At 42.5% G+C, this 18,256-nt stretch overlaps 1 protein-coding gene across 4 annotated transcripts in view; it reads right to left on the minus strand.

Annotated features, from left to right (window-relative positions):
- Window positions 1-590: 590 nt before the first annotated feature.
- TPO (thyroid peroxidase) overlaps window positions 591-18,256 on the minus strand; it is a 78,774-nt gene continuing 61,108 nt past the window's right edge. For 3 of the 4 annotated variants that reach the window (XM_007518934.1, XM_007518933.1, XM_007518930.1), the window contains 4 exons: window positions 16,985-17,193; window positions 11,892-12,062; window positions 8,136-8,267; window positions 591-694 (listed from right to left, as the gene is read on the minus strand). In XM_007518934.1, coding sequence (XP_007518996.1) covers window positions 591-694; window positions 8,136-8,267; window positions 11,892-12,062; window positions 16,985-17,193 — 616 coding nt within the window. The remainder of the gene's footprint in view (window positions 695-8,135; window positions 8,268-11,891; window positions 12,063-16,984; window positions 17,194-18,256) is intronic. The other variant, XM_007518932.1, reaches the window with a different exon arrangement.

An 18,256-nucleotide genomic window follows, 5' to 3' on the forward strand; every position in this document is an offset into this window, starting at 1 on the left:
CCCAGCCTGTCCATAGTATACAGGGAGTTGGGAGGTAGTGCAGCAGGTTAAGCGCAGGTGGCACAAAACTCAAAGACTAGCATTAAAGATCCCAGTCCTCGGCTCCCACCTGCAGGGGAGTTGCTTCACAAGCGGTGAAGCAGGTCTTCAGGTGTCTATCTTTCTCTCTCCCTCTCTCTTTCCCTCCTCTCTCCATTTCTCTCTGTCCTAACCAACAATGACATCAATAATAACTACAACAATAAAACAACAAGGGAAACAAAAGGGAATAACTAGATATTAAAAAAACCTTTAAAATAATTCTATACAATCATTTAATGCAACTAAGAATCCTATATTGCTGAATTTTCATCCAGAGATGGCTGACACTCTCTGAGAAACACAGATGATCATTCTGCTACTATTATCAAAATCATAGTGAAAGAACCAAAATGTTTAAGACTCTGTTCTAAATAGCCTTGGACATAGACAGACTCTGGGATGCCGATAATCTGGAATGATTTAGGAAAATAAAGCAGTATCCTTATAGCCTCCTTGGTACCAGGAGAGGAAATTAATTCATGTCCAAATAATAGCTAATGGTCAAGGACTTACCATCTGCAGATCACTGCCCATGTGAGAGCTGCCAGGCCACACACCAATAGGACACTGAGTATGATAGAGACCAGAGATGCCTTTGGGAGCCTTCCAGAGTCTGCAGCAAGAATGCAACCAATAAGTGAGCCTGCCAAATCAAAAGAAGTGGTAAGTCTGCTCAGCAGACAGCCCTCATCATGATAGAGGGGGAGAGTTCCATCCCATTCCCACAGGACTACAAGAAGCACTCAGGTTGTGGGTTGTGAATCTTCCCAGAAGCAACTGTTTAAAACAGAGTGACTGTTTTCAATATTTCAACTAAGCTTAGTCTCTGAGCACAGGGTGAGTGGGGAGAGTCTATAAAGAAGGTAAGGACTGGCGGGTTGGGTGATAGTGCAGTGGGTTAAGCACTCAAAGCACTAAGCACAAGGACCAGCACAAGGACCCCAGTTTGAGCCCCCGGCTCCCCACCTGCAAGGCAGTCGCTTCACAAGTGATGAAGTAGGTATACAGGTGTCTATTTTTCTCTCCTCTCTTCCTTCTCCTCCTCTCTTGATTTCTTTCTGTCCTATCCAACAACAGCAATAACAATAATAACAACAATAAGGGCAACAAAAATGGAGAAACATGGCCTCCAGGAGCAGTGGATTTGGAGTGCAGGCACTGAGGCAAAAAGAACAAGGGGGGGGATTTTCCTTTTGGCTCAATCAACTCAATTCCAGAAACTCCTAAAATGTTTGTAGGATAAATGGATGGATAAGTAAACTTCCTGCTCCAAATATTTCACTAAAACAACTATACATCTCCTCAAGGACCTTCTTCATTTTTCTTCTGAGGGGCAGGGCTTGGATGGGTGATAGACTCTAAAGGTCTTCTTCCTGGATCTGTTCCAATCCAGCTCTTCCAGGAGTACTGGATAATGCACAGTTCAGATGACACATGTCACCGCAAAGTTCCTTGTGGGCTGAGTTGTTTCCAACTCACATGTTGAATGCTTAACACCCAATAATTCTGAGTGACTGCATTAGGAGATGAAGTTTTAATAGTGACCAACAAGTTAAAATGAGGTGCATAAAGTGAGTTTAATCCCACAAATGACTGAAATGTGTAAGGAGAGGTAATATGACACTAGGAGCAGCACAGAGGGTCAGTCACAAGTGATATAAGGAGTGAGGATTCAGGAGACACAACCCTGTAGATACCTCAGACTTCCCTTTACTTATTTATAAGGCAGTAAATGCCAACTATTTAATCTCCACCTGCAGTGCTTGTCATGGCTACTCTCGCTCAGAAATTCAGTGCCCTTTGCCACAAAATATTAAAACAAAATAAGCAGATCAGGGCTAACATACTGAGCACTGGCTCCTTGCTGGCTGCTATTCCAGGGAATTACTTTGTCTGCTTCTGGCCTCAAGAGGATGGAAGAGAAGTCTACATTTGTGTGCATGACCTTAAATTAACAGTTGTATAGAAAACGTCCCCGACAAATTGTCCTTTCCCCACAAGACAAATTGGCCAAGAAAGAGAGTATAATTACTACCCTGGATACAAAGTGGTCCAGTTCTTCCATTATTACCTGCAGTCTCACAAAATTAAGCCCATACATTTATGTCATGGACACGAATAACTTGCCACCAGAACAGGAGAATGGAACTGGGGGAGGAGTAGACTGCTGCCTAGAGATTCACACCTTGTGAGCTTATGACTTCCAGCATTTTCTCCTGATCACCCAGGATCAGGCAGCACAGGGAAGTAGAGTACGGAAATATGACTTTAGAGGGGCCTTTTGTGCAGATTTCTGAGCAAACACCAGGCAGGGCAGAGAGATGATGCCCTGGTTTGATGGTAGAAGCAAAAGGGCTCCTCAGGGTTTTATAGAATCATTTCAAGTTGATAAATGTTACAGAAAGTGCAAAAAATGTTCCTGGGGTTGACGTGACTGCAAGTCCAAGTGTTTGTTTGTAGGCCCTAGGGTTTACCTCTTGGGTTTCTGAAATCAACTTTCTAGGATTTATAACAATCAATGTAGAAAGCAGAGATGAATTCCACTCTATTAAATGTGTATGAACCCCTAGCTACCTAGCTAATCTGCATTTGAATGGTTATTCCAGACATTTTATTTAAAAAACTGAATGCAAAGACTATTTTCAGTGGTGTTCTATGATCTAGTGATCTAGTTTCAATTAAAGAAAGTATAAATTATGAAAGAGAGGAAACATTGGGAATAAAGCCAGGGGCTGAGAAAGCAATAGGCTTACAGGCAGAGAAAGCTCTGGAGGGGGCAGAGGGAGGGTGTGATGAAGGGTTGACTCTTGGCCAAGGAACAAGAGCTTCTAAGCAAGAGATCAGCCAGGAAACCAGCCACAGTTTTCCCAAGCTGAGGAGCAGAGAGGAGGAGCACAGGCAGAGATACAGGGAAGCAGGATCCTTGAGTTTTGGAAGCCCCCTCTCACCCCTCCCTGCCCACACCACCCACCACCTCCCATCCCTGAGAGTTGGGTTTGGACAATGGTTAGCCGCTGGCTAACCACTTCAGTACAAGTTGGAGTCAGGGCTTCTAAAGAGTAGGGAAGAGGAGCAGGGGATTTCTATATGCCTCCCATCCATTCCTCTCTGGGTCACCATAGCCACTGTCTATTGTACCACTGACACTCAGACTGGGCCTCCTGATTCCATCCAATATGTTTGCTTGCAGGTACTCAGGAACACTCTTCCTGCCCAGGTAGCCCCTGCTCTAGGGTTGTGCTCTCCAAAATATTTACTAGGCTTCATTCTTCCTCTGCATATAGCAGGTCCTTAAATAATGCCATGTTGTTATGATATTGGTGGGAAAATCCCCATAGGTCTCCAACTAAATACTGTACAGCTGTTAAAAATAATGAAGCTATCTGCCTTACTTCATCTTGGATGGAACATGAAGGTATCATTTTAACTGAGATAAGCTGAAAAGAGAAGGATGAATACAAGATGACCTCACTCATAGATGGAACTTAAGAAACAAGAACAGAATGTGAAAATGCAAAATGAAACTTGTGCTGGATGTGGTATATCACACCAAAGAAAAGAGCTCTGGGAAAGGAGGGGAAGGTAGGTGATAAAAAGGGGCCACATAATGAGAGGCCACATAGAGAGTCCACATAATGGTGGAAAAGGACTTATGTGGGGGTGAGAGTGTATTTTTTTAAAAATATTTATTTATTTATTTATTCCCTTTTGTTGCCCTTGTTGTTTTATTGTTGTAGTTATTATTGTTGTTATTGATGTCATCATTGGATAGGACAGCGAAAAATGGAGAGAGGAGGGGAAGACAAAGATAGACACCTGCAGACCTGCTTCACCACTTGTGAAGTGACTCCCATGCAGGTGAGGAGCCAGAGGCTGGAACCAGGATCCTTCCATGAGTCTTGTGCTTTGTGTCACCTGCGCTTAACCTGCTGTGCTACCGCCTGATTCACTGGGGTGAGAGTGTTTTACAGACACCTATCACAGGGTGATGAGAAATTGTATCCCTGTGTCAACAAATGTACAATTAACCATTAAACCCTCAATAAAATGATCTGATAAAGATCTGTTAAAGCAAAAATATATAGTGTTACTTGAAGAACTGCTTTTGCTCTATGTTTGTTTAAAGTTAGTTTCTAACAACCTATCAAGGACATTGAACATATGCTGTAAATTTAATTGATTTCAAAATTGATCTTTTTAAAAAATATTTTATTTTATTTATTTATTCCCTTTTGTTGCCCTTGTTGTTTTATTGTTGTAGTTATTATTGTTGTTGTCGTCGTTGTTGGATAGGACAGAGAGAAATGGAGAGAGGAGGGGAAGACAGAGAGGAGGAGAGAAAGATAGACACCTGCAGACCTGCTTCACCACCCGTGAAGCGACTCCCCTGCAGGTGGGGAGCCGGGGTTCGAACCGGGATCCTTATGCCGGTCCTTGTGCTTTGCGCCACCTGCGCTTAAACCGCTGCGCTACAGCCCGACTCCCAAAATTGATCTTTTTAAATAGATTTTAAATGTAAGTCTGTGCAAACTGTCTCACTAAACACACATGCACACCCCAATCAGGTTCTTTATCCCAAACTCAATCTGGCTGGTTCCCTGCTTCAGTTCTTTTTCAGCTCTCAAGGCCAGTTTTGATGTTTCCTGCACTCAGTTCTCCTACCCAACACACCACCACATTCTCCATTTCTAAATATCTCACCAGAGTGGTGATAGTTCTCCTCTTCAGTACATGCTGAACCTGGCACTTTATCTTTGACTTTGTCTAATGCAGGCATCTCCCTGCCAGTATTCTTCAAATGCAAAGATCCTGAAAAACCTCTCGACACTTGTATAACTTGCACAAGTTATATTTTTTCTTTAAAAATTAAAGGATTTTTTTCATTGCTTGATAGAACAACTTGAAAAAAAAAATCCTATCTATCTAGCTAGGTCTGCTTCACAATGCTTTTATTGAATACTGTTTGCCCCTCATTCTGTAATGCACTCTAATTAGCTATAATTTTTTTTTTTTTTTTTTTAGTCATGAGGATTATTTCCAGGGCTGAGTGCCTGAATGATTCCAATGTTCCCAGTGGGCATTTGCCCATTTTTCTTTCTTTTTTATATTTTTAAAATATGTATTTATTTATTCCCTTTTGTTGCCCTTGTTGTTTTATTGTTGTAGTTATTGTTGTTGTTCTTGATGTCATCATTGTTTGCTAGGACAGGGAGAAATGGAGAGAGGAGGGGAGACAGAGAAGGGGAGAGAAAGATAGACACTTGCAAACCTGCTTCACCTCTTGAGAAGCGACTCCGCTACAGATGGGGAGCTGGGGGCTTGAACCAGGATCCTTACACCAGTCCTTGCTTTGCGTCACATGCGCTTAACCTGCTGCACTACCACATGACTCCCCTTTTCTTTCTTTTCTATAGATTGTGAGAGACAGAAAAATAGAGATGAAAAGAGTGGAGGAATAGAGAGAGAGAAAAGAGGGGTGCATGCAGTGCTGCTCTATTGCTTGTGAAGCTTTCCCCCTAAAGGTGGGGATGGAGGCTTGAACCTGGGTTCTGGCACACAGCACACACGCTCTACTAGGTGAACCACCAGCTTGTCCCTGCCATATGATCTTTTTATTTCATCATGAGCAACCTGATATATGGTCTTTGAATCTATCACTCCTCCTCTATTCACAACCTCCTTGCTGTTCACCTTGAATATCTCAGTTCAGTTCTTAACTCCTGAAGAAAGTTCTCCTTACACTTCCCAGGCAGGTCCGCTGCCACTAAACACACCTGAAGGTCATGATATCCTTAGTAGCTCTCAACTTAAGTGGTTAGAATCTTACTGTGAGTTCATGTGGCTGTTGGCTCATCCCTTTCACTCTACTGGACTGGACATGCTCATTTTTTCAAAGAGTTTACTTATGTATTTATATCTATCTACCTGTTTATTTTATTAGGTAGGACAGAGAGAAATTGAGAGAGAATAGGTATATATATATATATATATATATATATATATATAGAGAGAGAGAGAGAGAGAGAGAGAGAGAGAGAGAGAGAGAGACACGCCTGAAGACCTGCTTCACCACTTGTGAAGCAGACCCCCTGCAGGTGGGGAACTGGGCTTGAACTCAGGTCCTTGTGCTTGGTGATATGTGTACTTAACCAGATGCACCACTGCCCAGTCCTGACCATGTTCATTTTTATTCATCACTTCCACCCCAGTGCCTCATACCTGCCATATGAGATAATTGGTAAATATTTGGGGTAGAGAGTGGGGCTAATCTTAGTAGTTTACAAGTGAAGAAACCTGTAGAGAAGACCACTTCTTTGACCAGAGCCTGGCCCAGGTTCCCTGAAATTCCCCTTCCTCTGAGTCTCAGTATAAGCCACCCAAAGGACACTAGTCATGTGTGGGATTATTCAATTCACACTAATAATGTGACTAAGTGTTCTTGGTACTTTCTTACTCTGGCCCTATGGGTTTGCCCAAGGCTATAAATCTCTATTTATTTATAATTTAGCTAGGTTAAATAGTAAGATCTGTCTTCTTACTATATCAGCATAAATAAAATAGGCTTTGTCATTCTGACAAGTATTGGTGGATAATTTGTATTTTGTAGAGGCCAGAAGCCAAATTAAGAATCCTAGCTCTGAGGCTCTAGTCAGGGAGTCCTGAGATTCCCAAACAAACATAATGGGCCTAAACCTCGAATAGATCACTCTCTTCATTGTTACCAGTCATCTCTATCAGGAACAACAATATAGACCCCTATGTGGGCCCCCATCGGACCTTGCCCTCAATGTGGATCAACAACAGTAGAGAATGTTCCAAAAGGAGACTGGACAACATACTCTACCTTTGACCTGAGGAAGATGGGTCCTGATATTGGGGCAGCTTGGAATGTTCCTACTGATGACCACAGAATGTGAGCTCAAGTCTATAGGGATGCAGAAGTTACATAGGCTCCTAAGCTGAATACGGGCCCCAGATCATATCAAATTGATGGGCTTTATGGTCAACAATATTTATATATCTTTCTCATATTTGGGAGCTACTCTCTTCCTCGATTCAGCTTTCTAGTCCCTTTTCCAGCCATAACATCATCTCCCCAGACAAAACTAGGATCCACCTGCATATCAGATTTCAGGCTCAGGGAAAAAAAAAAAAAACTAGTATAGTCATAGGCTCTTTGGAATATAAGTAAAATAGGCCTACTAGCTATCTATAAAACGGAGACCCCCAAATCTTCATCTGCAGTATTCCAGCCTTTAGGATCATGATTAGTCAACAATTTGTTTGGTTTTATATGTTAACTTTCTTTTAAGTCACCAGGTTCCAGATGCTACCATGATGCCAACCAGACATCCCTGGGCAGAGGACCTCACCAATGTGTACTGGAGCCAAGTTTCCCCAGAACCCTGTCCCACTAGGGAAAGAAAGAGACAGGCTGGGAGTATAGATCAACCTGTCAATGCCCATGTTCAGAAGAGAAGCAATTACAGAAGCCAGACCTTCCACCTTCTACACCCCATAATAACCCTGGATCCATGCTCCCAGAGGGATAAAGAATGAAAAAGCTATCAGGGGAGAGGATGGGATATGGAGTTCTGGTGGTGGGAATTGTGTGGTGTTGTATCCCTCTTATCCTATGGTTTTTGTCAGTGTTTTCATTTTATAAATAAAATTTAAAAAAAATCCCAGCTCTACTGTGTGATCCTAAGCAAATCACGTAACCCCTCTTCTTTGTATGTAGTGCTTCCTGCACAGAGATATTTAACTGGGAGATGAAATTAGCTCACAGGCTGGAGCAGTGCCTGATATTGTATATTTCACAAATTTTGTCTTTTGACCAGTCCTGGCTTAGGTATGGGCCTTTGTGTTCTCTGCTCATGCCCCTTTTCCAACCTCAGTCAACACCTACAGGTCTCCACATAGCAGACTGGACATGCACAAGATAGCACCTGCTACAGCATGACTGTGAGAAGACCCTTCACTTATCCTTGAGTATGTAGCATCATACACACCAACCCCTGCCCTTCAGGAGCCTCCTGGGAGCATGGCCTTACCTACACATGTTCTTCCATCTTCCCCCAATACATAGGGGTCTGTGCACACACACTGGAAGCTGCCCTTTGTGTTCTTGCACCAAGCAGATGAGTGACAGGGAGGGTCCATCACATCTTCACACTCGTTGATGTCTGCAAAGAGAGCACAGAGTTCAGGGTCTCCCTAGCTCTTTTGGGTAGAGTCCAATCCCTGCTCCCTAGCCAGGAAAAAGAGAAATTTCAACTACCAGGTAGATAGTGCAGGTCTTTCTCATATGTGGATGGAGAACATCCTTACAGGAATGTGGGGCATGATCCTCACTGACTAGGACTTCATATGCTGGACATTGGTAGATTAAAGTAGAGAATTATGGTGACCAGCCTATCTCAACATATTCTCAAGAGATCATTTCTAAATAGGGCCATGGGCTCTGAGAACCAGGACTTGGGATTGGCCTCCAGATACCTAGATAAATGTTGGGCTTGAAGTCAGGAGTCCTAACTTGATTCTGATCTTGCAGCTCTGGAGCATGTGGGCAAGTCACTATGCATGAAGATTGTCTGCCCAATATTCTCCCTAAAATATAGTATATTACCGAATTTCCGAGGTTTCTGCTTCTAAGTAAATTGATAGGGGGCAGGTGGTGGTGCACCTCATTGAGTGCACATGTTACAATGCTCAAGGACCCAGGTTCAAGCCCCTGACCCCATCTACAGAGGGAAAGTTTCAAGGGGGAAGCAATGTTGCAGGTGTCTCTCTGCCTCTATTCCTATCTGTCTTTCCCTTCCATCTCAATTGCTAGCTGTCTCTATCCAATAAATAGAGATAATTTTTATAAAAGGGGATTGGGTGGTAGCACAGCGGGTTAAACACACATGGCATGACGTGCAAAGACCAGTGAAAGGATCCCGGTTCAAGCCCTCGGCTCCCCACCTGCAGGGGAGTCACTTCATAGGTGGTGAAGCAGGTCAGCAGGTGTCTTTCTCTCCCCCTCTCTGACTTACCCTCCTCTCTCAATTTCTCTCTGTCCTTTCCAACAATGACAACAATAATAACCACAACTGTAATAAATATAAAAAATAAATTGATGTATACATTCAAATAATGCTTCATTTCTGACCAACTCAGAAATCAACACTAAAATGTCAAAAGAAAGCACATGTCTGTGTGTATTCCTAAATTAATGTTGTGCAAATGTAAAATGTACTACAAATACTGAAAAAGAGCCTTTTCTCAACTGCTCTTTTGCTCTAGAGACTCAAATTAAATGTGTACTTCACTATAGTCACAGCTTCACTGAAAAACACACCTGTCCTTGATGCTACCAGCAAGGAAATGGAAGGGAGAATGGAAGAAAAGCGCTCTCTGGGAATATAAGCTGAATACCTGTACAGGTTGGCAGACCATGATAGGTCATGGCCCCAGATAGCAGGAACACTGGAACTTTGTGCTGAGAGGTCAGTGAAAGACTTTGAGCTTGGCTCTAGCTGATACAGATAGACAAGTGTTTATGGGCTGGAGGTAGTGGGTTTGGTCCTGATTCAGAGGTCCAGGAGATGCCTGCTTCTTGAGCCGAATTTTTTTTTTTCATGTACAAAGTAGAACAATTATGTGGATTTCAAGGGTGCTGTGAGTCACAGGTGATGCCTGAAAGATGAAGCCCACAGAGCATCTAGAATATGACGCCCCCTTAGAGAGAAAAGTTGCTTCTACTGACATTGGTGATAGTAATGACAATAGAAATAGTACTAACAAGATGCTGTGAGGACTGCAGGCACATGGAGTCCTGAGCTCAGAGCAGCACAGTGAATTGGAGCTGTTGCTAATTGTCTTTCTATTATGAAGCTATTAAGAAATGTTTTACCACAGTTAATGGTGTCAAGGCCTTTGGGCACATGATGCTTTCTCTTTGAGAGCTCTGAGCCTAGAGCAAGCACCATCTGCATCCCACAATGCAGGGAGAGAAATAATTGGTGGGAAAGCAAGGTGAGGTGTGTGCATGCAGATTCACTTGGATAAGGGTGTCAGCAGGTTGTGACAAGAAAAGCCAGATAAGCACCTACAGGATCACTGACCTCAGGAAAGGAGTAGAGAAGAAAGAAGTAAAGCCAGGCCCTTGGCTGTGGACAACCCCTGGATACTTTACATTTATCATGATAGCCCTCTGGGGTATATGCCATCTGAGCAGTGTTTGGCCTTTCTCCCCACTCACCCTTGAGTTCAGAGTGTCTGCACAGTTTACTGTGATTGACCTAACAAAGGGCTAGGACCAGCTAGCTTAGAACTGCATAGATCTTGCGCTCAGAATGTGGCTCACTGGGTAGAGTGTTTGCATCATCATCACACATGAAGCCCCAAATCCAAGCTCTGGCACCGTATGTGATTATCAAAAACAGCACCATGAGAACTCTAGGGTGCTAGAGCAGTGCTTCTGTCTCTCCTTTAAGATAGGAGTTGGTGTATTGCACCAAAGTAAAAGTCTCTGGGGTGGATGGGTGGGAAGAGTACAGGTCCTAAAAAAGGATGACAGAGGACCTAGTGGGAGTTGTATTGTTATGTGGAAAACTGAGAAATGTTATGAATATACAAACTATTGTATTTACTGTGGACTGTAAAACATTAATCCCCCAGTAAAAGAAAATTTTTTCAAGTGATTATTAGTTTATTATTTTTGCATTTTATTATTTTGCATTTCGCGCCTCAGTTTTTACATGGCTATGTCCCTCCACTTTTCGCAGGGACCTAAGTCATGAGTTCATCTCCTATTGCCTTGTTAACCATAGCTTATAACAAGTAACCCTAGATAAACTAATTTTTAATGCTTATCTCCTATAGAAACATGGTTTATATCGGTGATTGATCTATATTTCAAATGACTACAATCATTAGCTCAGTTTTTCACCATCAGTAGCACACTTATGTTTCCAGCTACTAAAATCACTTCCGTGGAGTTGTACCCCTCCTACCCTATGGTTTTGTTAATTAATCCTTTCTTAAATTAAAAAAAAAAAAAGCAAAAAAAAATAAAATAAAATAAAATCACTTCCTTGCTATTCCTTGAACAGTAATGAATATTTCTAGGTTTCCTTATGGGATCTTTTCAGAATGAATCAGATATTAAAAGTGTTCTAACAACAAACTTCCAAGCCTTAGTAGAATAGAGCATAGAGACTCCTTATGTTTCAAAGTATAGTTCAGTAGGAAACCCCTTCACACGTTGCTATTTCAACACCCTGACCCTTGATATCATTCCAAGCTCCCTAAAGGTACAAGTTCAGGGGAACTTCTCACAGAGTGACTAAGAGAACTGCTCCCATGTCTCTAGTTACAAACCCACAGCTCAGCAGAAGTAACATGAACAAGGTCCAGTGGCACTATGTGAAAGGAAGTTCCTGGAAGTGACCTGCTATGGGGTGGAGGCTTGTGTCCATACCAGTTCTTCCAGTGGAAATATTTTCTGTTTGTTCCATTAGAAAAATTAGTCCAAGGAGTTCATTACAGCAATTTCCCTATAAGTGGCCATGTTTGCTTTCTAATTAATTACCTATACTGTCCTGCTAAGGCTATTTCAATGTAGTTTTCTTAACCCTCATGCTATAGAAATTGTCAAATTAAGTACATGATGAACTAAAAGGAGCTATGTCATTGTTGATCCCAAGGAATGTAACTATGTTCACAGAATCCCCTTTTTATGAATGATACTTATCATGAGCTCCTATTAGAAAAATGAAGATTTTAAGGGTAATATTCTTTTAAATCACTGTAAAATGACTGACCTTTGCACACAGGAGGCTGGGAGTCCCATCCTTTGTGGGCACAAATTATCTGCTCTTTCCCTTGAAGCTCAAATCCATGACGACAGGAATAGACTGCCATGCGCGTTCCAGATTCCTCACAAAATACAAAGTCCCCATTTTCCACTGTATCTGGGAGGCCACAAGGGTCACCTGCAATGTTGGAAGGTCAAGCAGTCAGCATATTCACTTCAGCAACTACCCTCATCTTAAACTGTACTCTGCCTGCCTGGGCTTGCCAAGATATGACCAAAGCACAATCCATTTTCCCATGGTTTACCTCAGAACTATGCTCTTACCCCACCCTTCTAGCTCTTCTCCTGTGCATTCTCCAGAATATTCTTCCATTGTATTTTAACTGAACTTTCATCAAGCTTTTGCTCCCCACTTTACCAAAATGGTTTCCATTAAAGTGGACAACAGAGCCTAGCTGCTGAACATAGGGCTACTTCAGCTTTCATTGTGCTTTTGGTCAGTGGCATAGTACAACCTGTCACTTCCTCCTTTCTGAGACCTTTCTGCATATGGCTTTCATAGCATCTTCACTCCTTGTCCTCCATGTTGTTGTGAGCCTTTTCTCCCTATATTTTAGCAAGCTATTCCCCATACTGTCTGTGGAATTATGTCTAGTTGCACCCCTCCATATTATTTTCTTCACTTTCTATAGATGGTTTTTACACTAGAATCCCATGTGTACAGCCTTTTCTGTGAATTCCATACTTCCACAGGGATTTTCTTTCTTTCTTTCTTTTTTTTTTTTTTTTTTTACTAGAGCACTGCTTAGCTCTGGCTCATGGTGGTGCAGGTGAACCTGGGACTTTGAAGCCTCCAGCATGACAGTCTCTTTGCATAACAGTTATGCTATCTACACTCCACCAGTGAATTCCATACTTAATATTCACTCTTTCACTCACCTCCTCTTGTATGCCCAACAGACACTTACACTAACTTGTGCTCAACAGAACTGTCAACTTCCTGACACACTCACTCATGAAACCCAATCATATGGAGCCCACTAACTTTCAATTCCTAGGAACCCTGAGAGCATATCCTATGGTATAACAGCATATCAGCCACCATTGTGAACCATTAGAAAGTCACATGCTCCGTCTTCTGAAAAGATATGCCCCTCCCCTTCTTCTCAGAGCTGCTTCCTACTATCTGCCCCTGCTCTGTTTAGCATCCCAAGTGTCCTCACAAAGATATCTAGAGGGGTTTCTACAATGTGTATCAGATGTGTCTCCTTTACATACAACTCAGAAGAAAAGACATCCTTAAAGCCAGAGCTTGATATGACCTGCACTCCCACTTCTTAGCAGCCTCCATGAGGATCCTTTAGCCTCTTGAGTGTGTCCAAACTTCCTTCTGATAGAAGCTCATCCATTTCTTCTTCCCTGAAAACCAATCAGCCCACTTTACAGAATCTCCACTCTACAACTCTGGGCTGTCTCCAATGACTGTACGGCATATCACTCACTTTTTAATAGTTACATATATTTACTATCTGCCTTCTCCATCTAGCGCATTAATACTGAGGGGGGTGTGCTCTCTGTGTGTAGATATGTGAAGTGTGTGCATATGTCTCCATTTATTTTTAAAAATATGTCCTGGGCATCTGGAAACTGTCTGCCACATAAGATGGATCATTAAATAGAACTTGGGATCCTGTTTGGAGCAAGAAATAGCATACACAAGCACAAACTAGGGCAGAGACATACTACTTCCATGATCTGATACTGGGAGCTATAGTATAATCACTGCAGTATAAAGATCTGATTTAAGGCTTGCTTTGTCATTCCTTAGGTATTGGTATGCTTTAAAACCCCCTTCTGTTTCATTTGGTTTAATCCCCCCTGCATTCTATTTACATAACAATGTATTCTATTTACATAACCTCTGTTAACAAGCACCACCTTCCCTCCAGGGCATTGGTGGTTTAGTGGTAGAATTCTTACCTGCTCCACCCCCTCTCCTTGTCATACCCTTATTTTCACCAGTCACTTTTTTCTCCACCCTCTCTGCGTTGCATCCTGTTCCCACCTACTGGGCTAGTATATTTATAAGGACAAGTTAGTTTTAGTTTAGCTTAGCTCGGTATAGATTGCGCTGCGTCCTGCATGAATAAAGAGATACTGCATACAACCCAGCTATGAGTCCCGGGTTGTCTGTCTCCCGTCAATGAAGCTCAGCCTGACATATGGCACCCGAACAAGGGACTGACATAAGCCCTGAAACAGAGACCGGCACCGACGTGGGACCTAACCTGCCCATCGCCCAGATAAGTAAACTTGGCTACACATCCACCATGGGTTGCCTTTTTACTTATGAAGAGGTTTGCCAAAGCCTCTACTGTTTCATTATGAGACAGTTTCTCTGTCTCTGGAACATTTTACTCTGGGCCACACTTCAGTTCCCTGACCGGGAACTTTGGTTTCTTACGACCGGGATCATAGAGCTTGGGAGATGCACGGAGATTTCTCCTTGGACTTTCTGGATTCCCTCTCCCATGTTTCCCGAGGAAAAGGACTACGTTTTGCTCCCGGCCACAATTTGGTTCTTTATGACCATCATCGTAGACCTTGGGATATGTACGGAGATTTCCCCTGGGACTTTCTGGAATTCTTCTCGCATGTTTCCCATGGAGAAGGACTACTCTAATTTGAGGAGCGTTCTCCAGTACCCTGGTAGACCCCAAGAATGGAGACACGTGGTTAGTTCTACTCTCCTGATTGGATTCTTTCTTCGATGGGAAGACGCTTTTAAAAGTAGATGCCTGAAGCAATACAGCAGGAACAGTCAGAAGCACCCTAAATGGAATTTTGAAGAGCTTTTTGGACTAGGACGCCCTCCGGGGAATCTTGATGCTACATGGTGAGATCTGTTTCATAAGAGAGTGATTTGAATGACTGAATTTCTGTTTGACATTGACTTAAAAAAAAATGCTGGATGCAGCCATGATTTCTAGAGACATCCAGAAACAATCCAAAAAATTTTTTTCCCTCCTTTGATTTCTTTTTTACGTCTTGACATAAATCTGAAACGTTTAATCCTGAAACGGTATGAGTTATGGGTGCAATTATTATGTTAATTATTCTCAGGCCTGAGGCTTTTAACCATTATTCTTCTGTTTACCTTTCCACATTTTATTGAGTTTAAACTGTTTAAACAACCTTAAAATCATACTAGAAAGGACTTCCAATTATAATGGAGTTATCAATTATAGTAAACTTCTAATCTGCTACAAGTTTTGTTGACAAGTAAGTGAATTTCAGCTGTCAAGTATTCACATGAAAAAGCATCTACTCAAATGAAATTCCTGGAAATCCATTTGGATCCTGTTCTCTGACATTGCTCACAAGATGGAATGACTACAACACACCCCCGGAAACCAATGATGTGACCTGGCATGAACTGAAGAAACAGATTCACAGACTCCAAAGATCACTCTCTACAGAAAAGCAGAATTCTGGTGGCCAACATTCCCCATCGAGACAGACATGCCGCGTTTCATCCCTTGGCATTTTCTTCTGTGGTCAGCTACTTTGGACTGACACCTCCATCGGACTTACTAGTACATGCTGCTGTGTTTCTCAAAGACTAACTTCAGCCAATTGCCTTGAGACTTTATAGACCATGTCCCCTCGCCTGCAGGCTCTGTTCCCAGAGTCAGAAAACTCTCCCCCCTTATTAGGTTATGCCCACAGAGGCAGGAAATGCCCTTTGAGGCAAGAGATGCCCCCAGAGGCATGAAGCACTCCCAGAGGCAAGAAATGCCCTTTCGCCTGCTAGGCCTTGTCCTTTGAGGCAAGAAACATTCCCCTTGGCATCACACTGGTTATTGCTGCTCACCTATTTTGTTTTCCATGTCTTATGCCAGTTTTTTTGAAAACGACTGTACCATATAGGTTTCTGTTCACCCCACAATCCTGATACTATGGCCATTAGTTAAAAAGAAAGGGGGAATTGTTGGTATGCTTTAAAAACCCCTTCTGTTTCATTTGGTTTAATCCCCCCTGCATTCTATTTACATAACAATGTATTCTATTTACATAACCTCTGTTAACAAGCACCACCTTCTCTCCAGGGCATTGGTGGTTTAGTGGTAGAATTCTCACCTGTTCCCCCCCCCCCTTGTCATACCCTGATTTTCACCAGTCACTTTTCTCTCCACCCTCTCTGCATCGCATCCTGTTCCCACCCTACTGGGCTAGTATATTTATAAGGACAAGATTGTTTGTGGTTTTTAGGGTTAGCTTAGCTTGGTATAGATCATGCTGCGTCCTGCATGAATAAAGAGATACTGCGTACAACCCAGCCATGAGTCCCGGGTCGTCTGTCTCCCGTCAATGAAGCTCAGCCCGACACTTAGGAAGAGTGACTGGCATCATATTGCAACTGAAATATCTTCTTTGCTTAACTAAATCCTAAAGAAAGTTCAGTATTTACTGACTCTTACATCCCCCAGTGGTCATGTTCACCATAGCCAAGTTTTAGCTGCTCTATTAGCTCTTTGAAATGTGTTATTTATATGCTCTGCTGCTTTTCAATTAGGGATTACTTTGCCTTTCCACCAAGGATAGTAGGCAAACCTCTGTGTGATGGTGGCTGTCACAGCTAATTAGGAGTTTGGGGAACTATTGGGCTGTCAGAAAAGTCATGATGCATTTTTGCGTAGGAAAACATAAAAGTAAGTCGTGACTTTTCCGGCAACCCAATAGTTGAAGAATACAGGGGTTGCTGCTACTCCTACAGTGCACAAGATAGACCCAGAACAGAAATTTAGTGATGTGAGGAGCAGGATAATCATTCACTCCTGCATCCTATAGGTCCAGGACAGGTCCACAGGAGACCCAAGAAGACCAAGTGCCAAGGATTCACTCTGTGACAGGATCCCAGATTTCACTCAGCATTTGTTCCACGCTTTGCAGGGGGTCTAGTTAGGAGACTCCTGTTAGTTTTTTTCTATTCTTTCTCAACTGAGCACACATGTGTCACATTTATCACCAGCTGTGACTACTGTGCTTTCTGTTGTGAATCTGTGTGCTACAAAGTAATTTATAGGTAGTTCCCCTTACCTTGAGGTATAGTCTCCCTCCACATTTCCAAGTTCAGACTAGGGATGTTCTCACAAGACTGGAAGTCTTGAGGGAATCTTCCAACTTGAAAGGCATCTAGTGAAACATGGGTAAGACCTGTGTTGTCACAGATGACCCGGGAGAGAGAATGCTGTTCCAGTTCTTGCCTCTGAGCTTCAGTAAATACGCCATCATTTTCCCACCAAAACCTCCACAGAAGGAGAACAGAGAGACCTGTAAACCACAGCACCTTGCATTTTCTATTCCAAAAATACTTAACACCATCCTGCTTTGTGAATTTGTGCTGATACTTGTCCCTGTCCATGGCAGACCATTAGGCGTGAGATATCTAAGGTCAAGCACTGTGTCCACAGGGCTCCAGAAAAGAAGGAGCAGGAAGGTCCTTGATGACCCAGTGATCTTCTGTTGGCTCTGTAGCCATCAAGGAATAGTCCCTGTGAACCATGGTTTCAACATTGTGTTACTCTACTCCCAGACCTGTTTTTTTCCCCTAGGTGAATCACATTATTTTTAAATAGTCAGGGGCTAGATGGTACGTCACCCAGTATCATGTGAATGCTAGAATCAGAGTTCAAACCCCAAGTCTCCACCTTCAGGGAAGAAGATTAAGAAAGGTGAAACAGTGCTGCAGGTGTTTTTCTCTCTCTCTCTGTATCTCTCTTTTCCTCTATTTCTCTCTGTTGCTTACCCATTATCAGAAAGAAAGAAAAAGGAAAAAAAATATGACCACAAGGAACAGTGGTGTCATGTAGGTACCAAGTCCCAGCAATAATGCTGGTGGCAAAAAAATACCACTAAATTAAACTGAAAAAATAAAACAAGAGCCATGTAAGAAACTCTCCACTTTTAGAAAACTCTGATGTACTGAAGACATGTAGCTTCCTCCTGTCTACTCTGCTAGCCAGGACCCATCAGAGAAATGGAAATCACTCCACTTTCTTTTCATAATATTAAAGCTATCAACAAATCCCCAATAGCTCCTAAGCTAAAAAACATCTCTTTCTCTCTTATACACACAGACACACACACACACACACAAACACACACATACACACACACACACACACACACACACACACACACACACTTTCCTCTTCCCATCTGAGACCCAATTCCCCTTAGTATGTGAAAAAGTAGTTTCATAATATCTATACTTCTAATCAAATTTTTGTGTTGGAAAGAGACTCCATTGTATATAATCCGGTTAAGAAATTCAAGAAACTTTCAGCAGCCCTCTGAGAGTCTGTCCTC

Source organism: Erinaceus europaeus, chromosome 3 (assembly GCF_950295315.1).
Source record: "Erinaceus europaeus chromosome 3, mEriEur2.1, whole genome shotgun sequence".
NCBI classification, from domain to species: domain Eukaryota; kingdom Metazoa; phylum Chordata; class Mammalia; order Eulipotyphla; family Erinaceidae; genus Erinaceus; species Erinaceus europaeus.